Source organism: Lissotriton helveticus, chromosome 3_1, assembly GCF_964261635.1.
Source record: "Lissotriton helveticus chromosome 3_1, aLisHel1.1, whole genome shotgun sequence".
In the NCBI taxonomy this organism is placed as follows: Eukaryota; Metazoa; Chordata; class Amphibia; order Caudata; family Salamandridae; genus Lissotriton; species Lissotriton helveticus.
The window spans coordinates 21516147-21535846 of record NC_136061.1 but is presented as its reverse complement, the minus strand read 5'-3'; the positions used below and the strand labels follow the sequence as shown (position 1 = coordinate 21535846).

The window sequence follows — 19700 nt, the reverse complement described above, 5'->3', positions numbered from 1 at the left end:
GTCTATATTCACACACCTCTGCAGCTGTCTGTATTCACCCACCTCTCCAGTGGTCTGTATTCACCCACCTCTCCAGCAGTCTATTTTCACCCATATTTCCAGCAGTCTGTATTCACCCACCTCTCCAGCGGTCTATATTCACCCACCTCTCCAGTGGTCTATATTCACCCACTTCTCCAGCGGTCTATATTCACCCACCTCTCCAGCGGTCTATATTCACCCCCCTCTCCAGCGGTCTATATTCACACACCTCTCCAGCGGTCTATATTCACCCACCTCTCCAGCGGTCTATATTCACCCACCTCTCCAATGGTCTAAATTCACCCACCTCTCCAGCGGTCTATATTCACCCACCTCTCCAGTGGTCTATATTCACCCACCTCTCCAGTGGTCTATATTCACACACCTCTCCAGTGGTCTATATTCACCCACCTCTCCAGCAGTCTATATTCACCCACATCTCCAGCGGTCTATATTCACCCACCTCTCCAGTGGTCTGTATTCACACACCTCTCCAGTGGTCTGTATTCACCCACCTCTCCAGTGGTCTGTATTCACCCACCTCTCCAGTGGTCTATATTCACCCACCTCTCCAGTGGTCTATATTCACCCACCTCTCCAGTGGTCTATATTCACACATCTCTCCAGTTGTCTATATTCACCCACCTCTCCAGCGGTCTGTATTCACAGACCTCTCCAGTGGTCTATATTCACCCACCTCTCCAGCGGTCTGTATTCACAGACCTCTCCAGCTGTCTATATTCACACACCTCTCCAGTGGTCTATATTCACCCACCTCTCCAGCAGTCTATATTCACCCACCTCTCCAGTGGTCTGTATTCACACACCTCTCCAGTGGTCTGTATTCACACCCCTCTCAAGTGGTCTATATTCGCCCACCTCTCCAATGGTCTAAATTCACCCACCTCTCCAGCGGTCTATATACACACCCCTCTCAAGTGGTCTATATTCACCCACCTCTCCAGCGGTCTAAATTCACCCACCTCTCCAGCGGTCTATATACACACCCCTCTCCAGTGGTCTATATTCACCCACCTCTCCAGCGGTCTATATTCACCCACCTCTCCAGTGGTCTATATTCACCCACCTCTCCAGCAGTCTATATTCACCCACCTCTCAAGTGGTCTAAATTCACCCACCTCTCCAGCGGTCTATATTCACCCACCTCTCCAGCGGTCTATATTCACACACCTCTCCAGCGGTCTATATTCACCCACCTCTCCAGTGGTCTATATTCACCCACCTCTCCAATGGTCTAAATTCACCCACCTCTCCAGCGGTCTGTATGTATGTATGTATGTATAGGCATTTATATAGCGCACTACTTACCCGTAGGGTCCCAAGGCGCTTCGACCGCTGCGAAACCCTTCCTGGCTTCCCTGAGAGATGGTCCCTTAATGGGTATCTCCAGGGTGAGACCAGGCATCCCCGGCGGTCTGGTGGGGCCGTTAGTGAAGATGAGGCAAGCTAATGCCCAGAGTTGCCGAGTGTGATCGCTGATCAGAGTGGGCACCGAGGCGAGAGAATTATCGAGTCCGCTGACCCTGGTCCAGAAACCTGCCGCGCCGGGAATCGAACCCTGGTCCCAGGCCGTCCTCTGCTCTCGGGTCTGCCGCCTCTAACCAGTGAGCCACACTACTTCACACTATTCACACACCTCTCCAGCGGTCTATATTCACACACCTCTCCAGCGGTCTATATTCACACACCTCTGCAGCTGTCTGTATTCACCCACCTCTCCAGCAGTCTATTTTCACCCATATTTCCAGCAGTCTGTATTCACCCACCTCTCCAGTGGTCTGTATTCACCCAATTCTCCAGTGGTATTCACCCACCTCTCCAGCGGTCTATATTCACACACCTCTCCAGCGGTCTATATTCACACACCTCTCCAGTGGTGTGTGTTCACATACCTCTGCAGCTGTCTGTATTCACCCACCTCTCCAGTGGTCTAAATTCACCCACCTCTCCAGTGGTCTGTATTCACCCACCTCTCCAGTGGTCTGTATTCACCCACCTCTCCAGTGGTCTGTATTCACCCACCTCTCCAGCGGTCTATATTCACACACCTCTGCAGCTGTCTGTATTCACCCACCTCTCTGGCAGTCGATATTCACACACCTCTCTATTTTCACTCACCTCTCAGCAGTCTATACACACCCTCTTCTCCAGAAGTCTCTATTCTATAGTCACCCACTTTGCCAGCAGTCTATAGTCACACACCTCTCCAGTGGTCTGTATTCACCCACCACTCCAGTGGTCTATATTCACAGACCTCTCCAGCAATTTGCATCCACCCACCCTTCCAGTGGTCTGAATTCACCCACCCCTCCAGTGGTCTATATTCACAGACCTCTCCAGTGGTCTGTATTCGCACAACTCTCCAGTGGTCTGTATTCGCACACCTCTCCAGTGGTCTGTATTCGCACACCTCTCCAGCGGTCTGTATTTGCCCACCTCTCCAGCAGTCTATATACACACCCCTCTCAAGTGGTCTATATTCGCCCACCTCTCCAGTGGTCTATATTCGCCCACCTCTCCAGTGGTCTATATTCGCCCACCTCTCCAGTGGTCTATATTCATCCACCTCTCCAGTGGTCTGTATTCACACACCTCTCCAGTGGTCTGTATTCACACACCTCTCCAGTGGTCTATATTCACCCACCTCTCCAGCAGTCTGTATTCACACACTTCTCCAGTGGTCTGTATTCACACACCTCTCCAGCAGTCTATATTCACCCACCTCTCCAGTGGTCTATATTCACCCACTTCTCCAGTGGTCTATATTCACCCACCTCTCCAGTGGTCTATATTCACACACCTCTCCAGTGGTCTATATTCACACACCTCTCCAGCGGTCTATATTCACACACCTCTGCAGCTGTCTGTATTCACCCACCTCTCCAGCAGTCTATTTTCACCCATATTTCCAGCAGTCTATATACACCCACCTCTCCAATGGTCTGTATTCACACACCTCCCCAGTGGTCTATATTCACCCACCTCTCCAGTGGTCTATATTCACACACCACTCCAGCGGTCTATATTCACCCACCTCTCCAGTGGTCTATATTCACCCACTTCTCCAGCGGTCTATATTCACCCACCTCTCCAGCGGTCTATATTCACCCACCTCTCCAGCGGTCTATATTCACACACCTCTCCAGCGGTCTATATTCACCCACCTCTCCAGCGGTCTATATTCACCCACCTCTCCAGCGGTCTAAATTCACCCACCTCTCCAATGGTCTAAATTCACCCACCTCTCCAGCGGTCTATATTCACCCACCTCTCCAGTGGTCTATATTCACCCACCTCTCCAGTGGTCTATATTCACACACCTCTCCAGTGGTCTATATTCACACCCCTCTCAAGTGGTCTATATTCGCCCACCTCTCCAATGGTCTAAATTCACCCACCTCTCCAGCGGTCTATATACACACCCCTCTCAAGTGGTCTATATTCACCCACCTCTCCAGCGGTCTATATTCACCCACCTCTCCAGTGGTCTATATTCACACACCTCTGCAGCTGTCTGTATTCACCCACCTCTCCAGTGGTCTATATTCACACACCTCTGCAGCTGTCTGTATTCACCCACCTCTCCAGTGGTCTGTATTCACCCACCTCTCCAGCAGTCTATTTTCACCCATATTTCCAGCAGTCTGTATTCACCCACCTCTCCAGCGGTCTATATTCACCCACCTCTCCAGTGGTCTATATTCACCCACTTCTCCAGCGGTCTATATTCACCCACCTCTCCAGCGGTCTATATTCACCCACCTCTCCAGCGGTCTATATTCACCCACCTCTCCAGCGGTCTATATTCACCCACCTCTCCAGCGGTCTATATTCACCCACCTCTCCAATGGTCTAAATTCACCCACCTCTCCAGCGGTCTATATTCACCCACCTCTCCAGTGGTCTATATTCACCCACCTCTCCAGTGGTCTATATTCACACACCTCTCCAGTGGTCTATATTCACCCACCTCTCCAGCAGTCTATATTCACCCACATCTCCAGCGGTCTATATTCACCCACCTCTCCAGTGGTCTGTATTCACACACCTCTCCAGTGGTCTGTATTCACCCACCTCTCCAGTGGTCTGTATTCACCCACCTCTCCAGTGGTCTATATTCACCCACCTCTCCAGTGGTCTATATTCACCCACCTCTCCAGTGGTCTATATTCACACATCTCTCCAGTTGTCTATATTCACCCACCTCTCCAGCGGTCTGTATTCACAGACCTCTCCAGTGGTCTATATTCACCCACCTCTCCAGCGGTCTGTATTCACAGACCTCTCCAGCTGTCTATATTCACACACCTCTCCAGTGGTCTATATTCACCCACCTCTCCAGCAGTCTATATTCACCCACCTCTCCAGTGGTCTGTATTCACACACCTCTCCAGTGGTCTGTATTCACACCCCTCTCAAGTGGTCTATATTCGCCCACCTCTCCAATGGTCTAAATTCACCCACCTCTCCAGCGGTCTATATACACACCCCTCTCAAGTGGTCTATATTCACCCACCTCTCCAGCGGTCTAAATTCACCCACCTCTCCAGCGGTCTATATACACACCCCTCTCCAGTGGTCTATATTCACCCACCTCTCCAGCGGTCTATATTCACCCACCTCTCCAGTGGTCTATATTCACCCACCTCTCCAGCAGTCTATATTCACCCACCTCTCAAGTGGTCTAAATTCACCCACCTCTCCAGCGGTCTATATTCACCCACCTCTCCAGCGGTCTATATTCACACACCTCTCCAGCGGTCTATATTCACCCACCTCTCCAGTGGTCTATATTCACCCACCTCTCCAATGGTCTAAATTCACCCACCTCTCCAGCGGTCTGTATGTATGTATGTATGTATGTATGTATGTATAGGCATTTATATAGCGCACTACTTACCCGTAGGGTCCCAAGGCGCTTCGACCGCTGCGAAACCCTTCCTGGCTTCCCTGAGAGATGGTCCCTTAATGGGTATCTCCAGGGTGAGACCAGACATCCCCGGCGGTCTGGTGGGGCCGTTAGTGAAGATGAGGCAAGCTAATGCCCAGAGTTGCCGAGTGTGATCGCTGATCAGAGTGGGCACCGAGGCGAGAGAATTATCGAGTCCGCTGACCCTGGTCCAGAAACCTGCCGCGCCGGGAATCGAACCCTGGTCCCAGGCCGTCCTCTGCTCTCGGGTCTGCCGCCTCTAACCAGTGAGCCACACTACTTCACACTATTCACACACCTCTCCAGCGGTCTATATTCACACACCTCTCCAGCGGTCTATATTCACACACCTCTGCAGCTGTCTGTATTCACCCACCTCTCCAGCAGTCTATTTTCACCCATATTTCCAGCAGTCTGTATTCACCCACCTCTCCAGTGGTCTGTATTCACCCAATTCTCCAGTGGTATTCACCCACCTCTCCAGCGGTCTATATTCACACACCTCTCCAGCGGTCTATATTCACACACCTCTCCAGTGGTGTGTGTTCACATACCTCTGCAGCTGTCTGTATTCACCCACCTCTCCAGTGGTCTATTTTCACCCATATTTCCAGCAGTCTGTATTCACCCACCTCTCCAGTGGTCTGTATTCACCCAATTCTCCAGTGGTATTCACCCACCTCTCCAGCGGTCTATATTCACACACCTCTCCAGCGGTCTATATTCACACACCTCTCCAGTGGTGTGTGTTCACATACCTCTGCAGCTGTCTGTATTCACCCACCTCTCCAGTGGTCTAAATTCACCCACCTCTCCAGTGGTCTGTATTCACCCACCTCTCCAGTGGTCTGTATTCACCCACCTCTCCAGTGGTCTGTATTCACCCACCTCTCCAGCGGTCTATATTCACACACCTCTGCAGCTGTCTGTATTCACCCACCTCTCCAGCAGTCTATTTTCACCCATATTTCCAGCAGTCTATATACACTCACACCTCCAGCGGTCTGTATTCACATACCTATCCATCATTCTATATTCACCCACCTCTCCAGCAGTCTATATTCACACACCTCTCTGGCAGTCGATATTCACACACCTCTCTATTTTCACTCACCTCTCAGCAGTCTATACACACCCTCTTCTCCAGACGTCTCTATTCTATAGTCACCCACTTTGCCAGCAGTCTATAGTCACACACCTCTCCAGTGGTCTGTATTCACCCACCACTCCAGTGGTCTATATTCACAGACCTCTCCAGCAATTTGCATCCACCCACCCTTCCAGTGGTCTGAATTCACCCACCCCTCCAGTGGTCTATATTCACAGACCTCTCCAGTGGTCTGTATTCGCACAACTCTCCAGTGGTCTGTATTCGCACACCTCTCCAGTGGTCTGTATTCGCACACCTCTCCAGCGGTCTGTATTTGCCCACCTCTCCAGCAGTCTATATACACACCCCTCTCAAGTGGTCTATATTCGCCCACCTCTCCAGTGGTCTATATTCGCCCACCTCTCCAGTGGTCTATATTCGCCCACCTCTCCAGTGGTCTATATTCATCCACCTCTCCAGTGGTCTGTATTCACACACCTCTCCAGTGGTCTGTATTCACACACCTCTCCAGTGGTCTATATTCACCCACCTCTCCAGCAGTCTGTATTCACACACTTCTCCAGTGGTCTGTATTCACACACCTCTCCAGCAGTCTATATTCACCCACCTCTCCAGTGGTCTATATTCACCCACTTCTCCAGTGGTCTATATTCACCCACCTCTCCAGTGGTCTATATTCACACACCTCTCCAGTGGTCTATATTCACACACCTCTCCAGCGGTCTATATTCACACACCTCTGCAGCTGTCTGTATTCACCCACCTCTCCAGCAGTCTATTTTCACCCATATTTCCAGCAGTCTATATACACCCACCTCTCAAATGGTCTGTATTCACACACCTCCCCAGTGGTCTATATTCACCCACCTCTCCAGTGGTCTATATTCACACACCACTCCAGTGGTCTATATTCACCCACCTCTCCAGTGGTCTATATTCACACACCTCTCCAGTGGTCTATATTCACCCACCTCTCCAGTGGTCTATATTCACACACCTCTCCAGTGGTCTATATTCACACACCTCTCCAGTGGTCTATATTCACCCACCTCTCCAGTGGTCTATATTCACACACCTCTCCAGCGGTCTATATTCACACACCTCTCCAGTGGTCTATATTCACACACCTCTCCAGTGGTCTATATTCACCCACCTCTCCAGTGGTCTATATTCACCCACCTCTCCAGCGGTCTATATTCACCCACCTCTCCAGCGGTCTATATTCACCCACCTCTCCAGTGGTCTGTATTCACCCACCTCTCCAGTGGTCTGTATTCACCCACCTCTCCAGTGGTCTGTATTCACCCACCTCTCCAGTGGTCTATATTCACCCACCTCTCCAGTGGTCTATATTCACCCATCTCTCCAGTTGTCTATATTCACCCACCTCTCCAGCGGTCTGTATTCACAGACCTCTCCAGTGGTCTATATTCACCCACCTCTCCAGCGGTCTGTATTCACAGACCTCTCCAGCTGTCTATATTCACACACCTCTCCAGTGGTCTATATTCACCCACCTCTCCAGCAGTCTATATTCACCCACCTCTCCAGTGGTCTGTATTCACACACCTCTCCAGTGGTCTGTATTCACACACCTCTCCAGTGGTCTGTATTCACACACCTCTCCAGTGGTCTATATTCACCCACCTCTCCAGTGGTCTATATTCACACACCTCTCCAGTGGTCTATATTCACCCACCTCTCCAGTGGTCTATATTCACACACCTCTCCAGGGGTCTATATTCACCCACCTCTCCAGTGGTCTATATCCCCCCACCTCTCCAGTGGTCTATATCCCCCCACCTCTCCAGTGGTCTATATCCCCCCACCTTTCCAGTGGTCTATATTCACCCACCTCTCCAGCAGTCTGTATTCACCCACCTCTCCAGCGGTCTATATTCACTCACCTCTCCAGCGGTCTATATTCACTCACCTCTCCAGCGGTCTATATTCACCCACCTCTCCAGCGGTCTATATTCACACACCTCTCCAGCGGTCTATATTCACACACCTCTCCAGCGGTCTATATTCACCCACCTCTCCAGCGGTCTATATTCACACACCTCTCCAGTGGTCTATATTCACACACCTCTCCAGCGGTCTATATTCACACACCTCTCCAGCGGTCTATTTTCACCCACCTCTCCAGCGGTCTATATTCACCCACCTCTCCAGTGGTCTATATTCACCCACCTCTCCAGTGGTCTATATTCACCCACCTCTCCAGTGGTCTGTATTCACCCACCTCTCCAGTGGTCTGTATTCACCCACCTCTCCAGTGGTCTGTATTCACCCACCTCTCCAGTGGTCTATATTCACACACCTCTCCAGTGGTCTATATTCACACACCTCTCCAGTGGTCTATATTCACACACCTCTCCAGTGGTCTGTATTCACCCACCTCTCCAGTGGTCTGTATTCACCCACCTCTCCAGTGGTCTGTATTCACCCACCTCTCCAGTGGTCTGTATTCACCCACCTCTCCAGTGGTCTATATTCACCCACCTCTCCAGCAGTCTGTATTCACACACCTCTCCAGTGATCTATATTCAACTAGTGCGCAAACACTCTATATTCACCCACCTCGCATCACAAGTAGTGTGTTCTGTGTATTCGTCAGAAGCGGTGGCTGCAGTGTGTGAGTCAGTAGTGGTGTCCGCGGTATATGTGTCAGTAGTGGGGTCTGCAGTGTGTGCGTCAGTAGTGTGGTCTGAGTCAGAAATAGTGTCTGCGTGGGGCCTGCATTGTATGTATCAGAAGTGGTGTGTGAGGTGCATGCTTCAGGAGTGGTGTCTGTAGTTATATGCTTCAGAATTGTTGTCTGTGGTGTATACATCAGAAGTGATGCAGGCAGTGTGCGTGCCAGAAGTGGTGTCTGCGCTGTACGTATCAAAAATAATGTCTGCGGTGTGTGTCAGAAGTTATGTCTGAGGTGTATACTTCAGAAGTGGCGTGTGCATTAGAAGTGGTCTCTGCTGGGTATTCATCAGAAGATGTGCCTGCTTTGTATGTGTCATAAGTGGTGTCTGCGGGTGTATGCATTGGGTGTGTTTGCGGTGTATGCATCAGTAGTGATGTCTCAGAAGTGGTGTCTGCGGTGTGTCAGATGTTATGTCTGAGGTGTATACTTCAGAAGTGGCGTGTGCATTAGAAGTGGTCTCTGCTTTGTATTCATCAGAAGTGGTACCTGCATTGTATGTGTCATAAGTGGTGTCTTTGGTGTATGCTTCAGCTGTGGTGTATGCATCAGTAGTGATGTCTCAGAAGTGGTGTCTGCGGTGTATGCCTCAATTGTGGTGTCTGGGGTGTATGCATCAGTAGTGATGTCTCATAAGTGGTGTCTGTGGTGTATGCGTCAGTTGTGGTGTCTGTGGTGTATGCATCATTAGTAATGTCTTAGAAGTGGTGTCTGCGGTGTATGCTTCAGTTGTGGTGTCAATGGTGTATGCATCAGTAGAGATGTCTCAGAAGTGGTGTCTGTGGTGTATGCGTCAATTGTGGTGTCTGGGGTGTATGCATCAGTAGTGATGTCTGAGAAGTGGTGTCTGCGTTGTATGCCTCAATTGTGGTGTCTGTGGTGTATGCATCAGTAGTGATGTCTCATAAGTGGTGTCTGTGGTGTATGCGTCAGTTGTGGTGTCTGTGGTGTATGCATCATTAGTAATGTCTTAGAAGTGGTGTCTGCGGTGTATGCTTCAGTTGTGGTGTCAATGGTGTATGCATCAGTAGAGATGTCTCAGAAGTGGTGTCTGTGGTGTATGCGTCAATTGTGGTGTCTGTGGTGTATGCATCATTAGTAATGTCTCAGAAGTGGTGTATGCTTCAGTTGTGGTTTCTACGGTGTATGCATCCATTGTGGTGTCTGCGGTGTATGCGTCAGTTTGGTGCATGCGTCAGTTGTGGTGTCTGTGGTGTATGTGTCAGAAGTGATGGATACATTAAAAGTGATTCTTGCAGTGTAAGTGTCAGAAGTGGTGTTGTGGTGTGTGTGTCAGAAATGGTGTCTGTGTTGTATGTGCCGAAGAGGTGACTGAAGTGTATGGAATTTAGGCTTTTCACCGACTTGTCCAGTGGAACGAAAGATGTTGGTCTTATTTTGGAAGTCTGTCCAAATAAGAATCTGATTTTCTTTTTCCTTTTTCCAGGGCAACCACTACTATGTGAAGCCCAGGGTGACGGACCACCAGTTTGGCATCAAGCACTATGCCGGAGAGGTGAGCTTAGACTGGCATACAGCTTCTGTCTCATGACTGATAAGGCATTTGGTGATGTAATGGTAGGTGTGACACAGGTACATCTGATAGAGACTTCTAGCTGCAGATTCCTTAGCCCTGAATTTCCCAGGCAAAGGCATGGATCTGGAAACTTTTGCTGAGCAATAACCCTTGCATGTGCCGTCGGGAAGTTCCATTCGGCTCCACGTGATGTCAGTAGTGTCGATTATGACGTGCCACCCAAGTGCCCAAATATCAGTTCTTTTCTTTCTGCACCAGTTAAGCACCGATCTATGAAGAGCTACCCCTCTGTTGCTTTTTGACATTTTTATTCTCGTCTTTGTCGAATCAGAAATGTTTTCCATCTTTGTGTGCAAGGGATGTCTCTGAGGAAGACCGGTTTCAAGGCATGCGGTGCCTGCCACTGCATGATTTCAGTTACCGACCCCCACGTCGTCTGTCTCTGGTTTCACGAGTGAAACCACAACTCGAAGTTGTGCTCGAACTGCCAGGCCATGGCTCCTAAGGCTTTGAGGGATCAGGCAATGAAGATCCTTGTGGCCCGGCAGTCGACACCGTCGAGCGAGACTCTGCAGAGGTCCTGGTTCCAATAGAAGAAGAGTAGGTCACTGGCGCGCTTCTGGAGCCCTAGGTCCTCTTTGTCTCAATCGGGGTGCTCGGGACATTCGGGTAAAAGGCATAAGAAGTCCAAGCGAACTTCATCTTCACCCCAGCTGTTGTCCGTCAACAAGAGAGGTAAGGAACACCGATGCTCTAGGGACGGTTCCACAAAGGGGGAGCCTGGGCCGACTTGCGCCTCCCTTCATTTCTGGGAGATGGAGTGACTTCCCACTCAAATAAAATAATTTTACGAGGCCATGCGGCATGTATTTGAGCGGGCCAACCCTGCTGCTGCATCCTCGGGCCCTTCGGGGTCGGAAGAGGTCCCATTGGGTTTGACGCCGTCGGCTCCGGCCACTGCACCAGTTGGGCCTCATGGATCTGATCCCGGATCCGGGTTGATGCCAGGCATGCCAATGCGGCCTCCTCGGGCTTCAGACCCAAAATCGGAAGCTGCAGTGCTTGTTGCCGGTGCGCATCGGCAGTGCCAGCCCCAGCCTCATCCGGGACGACATGGAGTCAGAACGTTGTCGCTTGATGCCGATTCTGACGTTGATTGAACACATGGGTTCTTTGTTGTTGCCTGAGCACTTTGAGAATGACTCAGGAGAGGAATGGGAGGAGTCTATGGACCATCTGGAACACCAGGAAGACTCTGTGGAGAAGTTGGACTAGTATGGGGAACTTGTGGAAGCAAGTGGACTGGACACTTCTCCAAATACTGGCATCCTCTCTCTGCCAACAGTGGCTACGGAGGAGGGGCATCCAATGCCACGGTAGTAAACAGGGCAGCTCAAGTCCTTGGACTGGAGCTACCCTCAGGCAGGTCAGGACTGATCTCCTGACTGAAGTGCTTCAACCTGGGGCTTCCACTTGTGAACAACTTGTTCCCTTAAATAAGACACTTAGACATCCTGCTAGGCACGTGGTCCAAGCCTAGCACAGGGGCTCCTGTGAATAGGACAGTTCCACACTGCCATCCCCCAGCACTGGGTGATCCGAAGTTCCTCAGCCAACACCCGACTCCAGAGAGTTTGGTGGTGCAGGCCTCTACTTCCCAGGGTGCACTCCCTTCCGCCCCTCCGGACAAGAAATCCAAACGGTTGGATGCATTTGGGAAGAAATTGTTTTCTTCCTCCAGCGCCGGCATTGCGGTCCGTGAATACTGCATGATTATTTGGCTGTTCCTCTTACTCCCTTTGGGAGACAGTTGCGGAAGTGCTGCCACAGGTTCTGGAGGGGGCCCGGGCTGTGCTCTCTCAAGAAGTCAAGGATGGGAGAGATGCATCAAAATTCACCATTCGGTGTAGCCTGACACGACTGATTCGCAGGGCAGAGCATTTCCATTAACAGTGGCCTTAAGACGCCACGCCTGGCTTAGGAGAACTGGCTTCTGGAGCGATGTCCAGGCAGACTTGATGGGCGTGCCCTTTGATGGAATCTGTCTTTTTGGGGAAAAAGGCAGACATGGCCTTGCAGATGTTCATGGACTCTATGGCTACGGCCAGATTCTTGGGCCTCTCTTCTACTCATGGCCAGTCTACCTTTCGCCCCTTTCGTGGCAACAGAAGGCATTTCCAGCCGCGTCAACCCTAGCCCAGCCACTGTCCTGCACAGGCTTCCCAAGCTGTGCGCGGACATAGTGCATTACGATCCAGGAATGGAGGCCTGAAATTGTTGGCCACCCTCCCCTCGGCAGGCTCAGCCTCCAAGCACTTCTAGTCTGAGTCTGCAAGACCACACTACCCCAGTTGGCTGGAGAATTCGTCATAGTTTTCACCACTGGAGTTCCATAACATCGGACAAGTGGATCTTGCAGACCATACAGGAGGGCTATTCTCTTCTCTTCTCTTTTCCTTTCTTTTCCTCCTCTCATTCTGCCAAATCAGGAACGGCTGGCGGAGGATCATCTGAGATTGTTCGAGGAGGAAGTTACAGCTCTCTTGGCCAAAGGGTACTGGGTCCAGAAGTAGACAGTGGTTGTTGTTCCCATTACTTTCTGATTCCAAAGAACAAGGTGCTACGGCCCATTTTAGATCTTTGGATCGTCACTCTCTTCCTCAAGAAGAAAAGTTAAAGATGCTTACTTTAGCTCAGGTTTTGTTTGTCTTCGACCTAGAATACTGGGTGGTAGAGTTGGACCTGCAGGACACGTATTTCCACATTCCCATCCTGCAGGCCACAGGCTTTACCTGTGGTTCAAGGTAGGCCACAAGCACTTTCAGTTCACTGTGCTTGCCTTTGGCTTTACCAGCACCACATGTGTGTTCATGTTGGTGATTGCAGTGGTCGCAGCTCATCTGTGCAGGTTAGGGGTTGCAGTCTTCCCCTACCTCGACGACTGGCTGTTGACGGGAATCCTTGTCCTAGGCTGTCATCTCCCTTCTGTAGACTACGGAGAACCTCCCACATTTGCCTGGGTTCTCTATAGACTTGCCAAAGTCAAACCTGACTCCTTCTGAGACGCTCCCTTTCATCGGAGCTGTTCTGGACACACTGCAGTTTCGGGCCTATCCTCCCGAGCAGCAAGTCCAGGATATTCAGGTTATGATTCTGATGTTTCGTCCTCTGTCCTGAGTTTTGGTGAGGCTGACTCTGAGGCTGTTGGGCCTCATGGCCTCCTGCATCCTGCTAGTAAAGCACGCCAGGTGGCGTATGCGGGCTCTGCAGTGGGATTTGTAGTTCCAGTGAGCGCAGCATCCTGGAAATCTCACCGACATGTTCCAGATCTCGGAAGGAACTGCGAAAGATCTGCAGTGGTGGTTGACGAACAGCGATTGGGTCAATGGCAGACCACTCTCCATTCCCCAACCAGCTCTCATGGTTGTGACAGATGCGTCACTTCTGGGATGGGGTGCCCATGTGGGAGAGATGAAGATCAGGGGACACTGGTCTCGGCAGATACGGGGCTCCACATAAATCTGTTGGAGCTCCAAACGATTCGGTTGGCATTGAAGGCATTCCTTCCCTCTGTCAAGGGGAAGCTAGTGCAGGTGTTCATGGACAAAGCCACCGCCATGTGGTATTGCAACAAGCAGGGCAGGGTGGGGTCGTGGACCCGTTGTCGAGAGGCCCCTTATCTCTGGACATGGCTGGAACAGCAAGCATTACGCTGGTGGTTCAACACCTGGCAGGTTCTCTGAATGCCAGGGTGGATAAACTCCGCTGTCGATGCCTAGCGGATCACAAGGGAGTTTCCAGTCGGAGGTGGCGCAAGGTTTCTTTCAGCACTGGGGAGATCCTTGGTTAGACCTGTTAGCCTCCAAAGAGAATGTGCAGTGTCAGCAGTACTGTGTGCTGGATTTTTTAACTGGCTATCTCTCGGCGACGCCTTTCGTCCGTAGTGGAGGTCAGGTCTGCTGTACACCATTCTGCCTATACCACTCCTGCCCAGGCTTCTGAAGAGGATCAGGAGTGACGGGCCCAAGTCATTCTTGAGGCTCCGGACTGGGAGAGGAGAGTCTGGTATCCAGAGCTTCTGAAGATGAGTATTGATCCTCGGATCAGGCTGCCCCTTCAGGTGGATCTTCTGTCACAGCAGCAGAGGACGGTCCTCCACCTGAACCTGTTAACCCTGCCCCTCCATGTGTGGAGATTGAGCGGCTGTAGTTGATGGCTTTTGACTTTACTCCCGCGGTTTGTAGCAGCCAGACGGCCCTCCACTTAGACAGTATGCCTGCCGTTGGCATACATTTATATTATACTGTACAGAAAGGTCTATTGACCCTCTTTCTGCTTCTCTTTCCGCTGTCTTATTATTCATTCTAACCCCTGCACAACAGGGCGCTGCTTTGGGAACTCTCAAGGGTTATATCTCTGCTCGGTCTGCTTTTTTGCGGCTGCCAAACCAGCCCTCTCTCTTCAAGTCTCATATTGTACATACATTTGTAAAAGGGCGGCTCACCTGTTTCCACCAATGCCCTTTGTTATACCACTGTGGGACCTTAATTTGGTCCTCTCCTACCTGATGTGCACTCCCTCTGAGCCTCTACACAATTGTCCCCTCTGGCTGTCGACCATCAAAACAGCCTTCTTAGTGGCGATTACATCAGCCCGGAGGGTGAGTGAGTTCCAGGCATTATCTTGCTTGCCTCCCTATCTAATTTATGTTCCGGACAAAGTGGTGCTTTGCACCCGGGCTTCATTTTTGCCGAAAGTTGTGACTCATTCCATCTCTGTCAATCCAACACGTTGCCCACCTTCTTTGCTCCCCTGCATCCCTCTAAGGAAGAGGAACGTCTCCACCGACTGGACGCAAAAAGAGCATTTTTGTTCTACCTTGACCGCACAGAAGGGTTCTGGGTGGACAACCAACTCTTTGTGGGGTACATGGAAGCTAAAAAGGGAAGGGCGGTGCAGAAAAGGACAGTTTCTTGCTGGGCCATTCTCTGCATTAAGATCTGCTATGCCCTAGCAAAGAAGCAACTCCCTGAGAGATTAAGGCCCAATTTCACCAGGAGAAAGACTTTTACTACGGCCTTCAGCTCAGGGTGTCCCACTCCAAGACATCTGGCAGGCGGCAACGTGGGCATCATTACACACGTTTGCTAAACACTGCTGCCTGCATGGTCAGGTCCGCAGAAACAGACATTTTGCCTGTTTAGTCCTGTAGGACTGCCTAGTTTGAGGTGTTGGTCCACAGCTCACCGTCGGGATGGTATGGCTTGGGTTTCTAATTCAAATGTAAGGAATCGGCAGCTAGAAGTCTCTATCAAATTAACAAGTTACTTGCCTTGGGTAATGCATTATCTGGTAGAGACTCTAGCTGCAGGTTTCTTACAGCCCCATCCATGCCTCCCCTCTTTGTGGACTAATATTGTAGAGCTCGGGTTATTCCTTTTTCTGGGCCCTAATGCTGCATACGACTGTGTCAGTGGCTCTGCACTTCTGGCATGGAAAAAATTTAAAGTACTGATGTCTGTGCGCCTGGGTGGTGCCTATATAGGGACCGCAAAACACACAAGATGATGGACGGAATGTTGCACAATGGCAAAACATTCACCCCCAGTCACAGATCTGGGTTTAATCCATCGTTATTTTGCTCACCAAGCCACCCACGTTCAGACATGGCCATATGCTAATCAGTCTTGACCCTGTGCCTCATGGGAACAGTCCAGCCCGAACTGCCTACCCATGTCTTCCCTGGACCGGAATCAAGCATCCTAGGACCGGTTTCTGGCATTACAGCCGTCTTCAGCCAGGATAGCTTGTTCTGTATTCTGTCCATCAACTGTTGTTTTTGCATTTGTCACCCCGAGTGGGACGGGTATGCTCAGACGTGATTCCCGTGCTCTCCATGCCACTGGAATCAAACTATCCAGGCTGATGAGGGCTGAAAGCCCGAAACCGGTCCTTGGATGCTTGTTTCCAGTCCAGAGAGGACCTGGCTTGGCAGTTCGGGCTGGACTGTTCCCATGAGGCACAGGGTCAGACTGATTTGCATATGGCTGGGTTCAAACTGGAATGGCATGGTGAGCAAAACAACGATGGATTTAGGCCCAGATCTCTGTACTGGGGTGAATGTATGACATTGTTCTGCATTCTGTCCATCAACTGTTGTTTTTGCATATATAGGGACCACAACATCATAACTGACGCTACAGACGCAGTCACGTGGAACCGAATGGAGCCATCCAAAGGCGCGCGCATGGGCTAAAAAACTTTCTGGATCCAGCCTGACGTCTAGGAAATCGAAGGTAAGGAATCTGCAGCTAGATAGTCTCTACCAGATAATGCGTTACAGAAGGTAAGTAACTTGTTCGTTCAGGAGAGGTGAGCTTAGACTGGTATACAGCATCCGTCTCATTACTGGTAAAGTATCTGGTGATGTAATGGCAGGAGTGACTTAAGTATGTGCCAGAGAGGTGAGCTCAGGCTGATATACAGCTTCTGTCTCATGACGAGTAAGGTAACTGGTGATGTAATGACAGGTATGATGCAGACATGTGAGGGAATGACTCGTGACTTGTAAGGTATTTAGTGATGGAATGACGTGTGACACTTGTATATGACGGAGAGGTGACCTAGTAAAGAATGCATTGCAGGAGGTGTTCCAGAGTCACGGCTGATGTCACAAGTGTAGGTTTCTTGCGCTAGGATGGCAGGTAGGTTACAGGTATGTGCTGGAAAGGTGACAGGACAGAATGAAGGAGGGCCTTTGTTATCTGCCCTCAGCTGGGTAGATCTACAGGTGTTAGAAGTAAGAGTGAGGAGCACGTAAAGGCCGCCCGTGAGGTGTGCTCGATGACCCTCTTCTGATGGTGCTTTTGTGAAGACCTGCAGGTCTGTAGACTTCCATTCACAGGGGCACCAAAACAAGACAGGACCAGACACCGTGACCTGAGGGCACAGACAAGGGCACAGCTCTTCAAAGTATGGGTGCCAATCTCCATGGGTAAAGCCAGAACAACAAAATTACCAGCTCGGAGCAGGAGGACCTTCTGCCAAGTAGGGGAATGTAGTGGGGTCCACGGAGGATGGGTCCCTGGCACTGCTGGTGCTCCCCGGGGTGAGATCTTATATACAGAGAGTTACCTCTGCACGGCTGTTCTTTGTATTCTGCAATTTAGGGGATACAGCAAAGGCTGGGACAGGCTTCGCCCTTTTATTGTTGAGCTACAGTGGGTGAGTTTGCTGCTTGTACAGGACTTTAAGGTTGTTTTGGAACATGTTTGGTTCCATGACGCATGACCGTGTTCTGCTAGACGCAATGTTGTGAACCAGGTTTTCAGCTGTTGAATTTAGACCCATGATCCTAATGATGCAAATTTCCCATTCCTTGCAGGTGCTTTACAATGTGAGGGGGTTTCTGGAGAAGAACAGGGACACCTTCAGAGACGACATCCTGAACATGCTCCGCGACAGCAGGTAGGCAGGTGGCAGGCACCCAGGGTGGGCGCATATTATAAACCAAGTAGGTGCAACAAGATTCATGCAGCCTCACACGCATTGAGATTCACGGTTCATTTCACTCTAGGATTCACGGTTCATTGCACACTGTGGGATTCACGATTCATCACACTGTGGGATTCACGGTTCATTGCACACTGTGGGATTCACGATTCATCACACTGTGGGATTCACGGTTCATTGCACACTGTGGGATTCACGATTCATCACACTGTGGGATTCACGATTCATCTCACTGTGGGATTCACAGTTCATTGCGCACTGTGGGATTCACGGTTCATTGCACACTGTGGAATTCACGATTCAGCACACTGTGGGATTCACGGTCATTGCAAACTGTGGGATTCACGGTTCACTACACACGTTGGGAACAAATGAATAAGGGTGGTTTCCCATGCGCCGGGTGGGCGTGGCTCCATGTCCTATGCGTGCTGGCTTAGAACAGGAATGTCCTGCAGGGTCACTGGGGTTAGATCTCCACTTCCTTCTAGTGATGGCCGGGGTGGGGGGGTCCTCCATTTCCTTCTACTGTTGATGACGCATAAAGGCTTTAATGTCACACTGGACAGCGGTACGCACCTTTGGTGGCGGTGATGGATAATGGGCTGAAAGGTCGTGATGGGTCACTGAGAAGGACGCGCTCTATTGACCACTGTTGTTGATGAAGGAGAGTGGCTGCGTACATGAGTGAATGAATGTTTCATTCAATCAGATGGGCCCAAGTGTCAGTCTGGGTCCAGTTCATGAAGTTCTTCCGTGTTCATTGATCTCATCTATGACCCTCCCCGAATGCGTTCTTCCACTTCGTAAGGTTCAGTCATGCTTCCTTTCATCCACAGTGTTAACATGTTCACAGTTCCCCATCCGCTCAGACCTTATACTTGTGACCCTTTGGTTTAGCATTCCGCGTGCATTGCACATTTGTTGCAATTGTTCTGGAAAACTGAGTAATTTCAGTGTGAGGCCCTTTGTGGTTTTTAAAGTGGACATTGCTACATTACAAAAAAACAGTTTATCATGAAGAAGGCACCCATTACTATCTGGCATGCCGAAACATCAACATAGAACCAAGAGGCTATACCATTGAAAAGAGTGTTCCTGTGAGTCAAATCTATGGTTAAACAAATTGTTTTGATTGATCTGTCTTGTTTAATGAGGGTTGTTGTTTTCAAAATACAATTTTTCCTTCTTGAGTTAAAGCTTCTTTTGTTATGTTGCTAACATCACATTATTTCTTTTATTTTATAGTGTAAATGTTTTATGTGTAAACGTTATTCTTAATTTGGTTTAGAGCTGTATCTTTACCAATTGTGTGTATCTGACTGTCAGATAAGATATTGTGCTTAGTTGGGGTTTGCACATCCTGTTGCGGGTCCCCACTCATAACATCCCTATGGAGAAAGTACTCTTTTTCGTTAAATATTAAAAATAACTCGCCTTCTTATTGCGCCCTGACATCAATCGTTTGTGTATAGTCGATTTATGAATATGAATGTGCTTGACTCTGTTTTGTCGGCACTGATTTTATTTGAGCACACTTGTTCTGCAGTCACTTTGTACTTCTGAAGAAGGCTCCTGAAAGGTTATCAAAGAAGGATATCCGCTCTCCAGGTCCATGGTGGGTGCAAGGATCATTGATTCCCTGAAGGTTATGTTCTGCCAGCCTGGGCTAGCGTACAGCCTGGCACCCTCTACCGGTGGCAAACTAGGACCTGCCTAGTGGTGTCGTAATGTGGCGCAAACCCATATCATCGCCATAGAGAGGGTTCTTAAACACCTCGGGCCCGATTCACAGAAAGAACTTAAGACTCAATCCTAAACTTACTACTATTTTGGTATTCACAGAATTCCCTTACTACTTTTGGCATTCACA

At 49.9% G+C, this 19700-nt stretch overlaps 1 protein-coding gene across 1 annotated transcript in view; it reads left to right on the top strand.

Moving 5' to 3' along the window:
• The window catches only part of LOC144822056 (unconventional myosin-X-like), a 618454-nt gene that overhangs the window by 298637 nt on the left and 300117 nt on the right, over positions 1 to 19700 (top strand). The window contains exons 15-16 of the mRNA XM_078679130.1: positions 10229 to 10297; positions 17703 to 17785. Coding sequence (XP_078535256.1) covers positions 10229 to 10297; positions 17703 to 17785 — 152 coding nt within the window. The remainder of the gene's footprint in view (positions 1 to 10228; positions 10298 to 17702; positions 17786 to 19700) is intronic.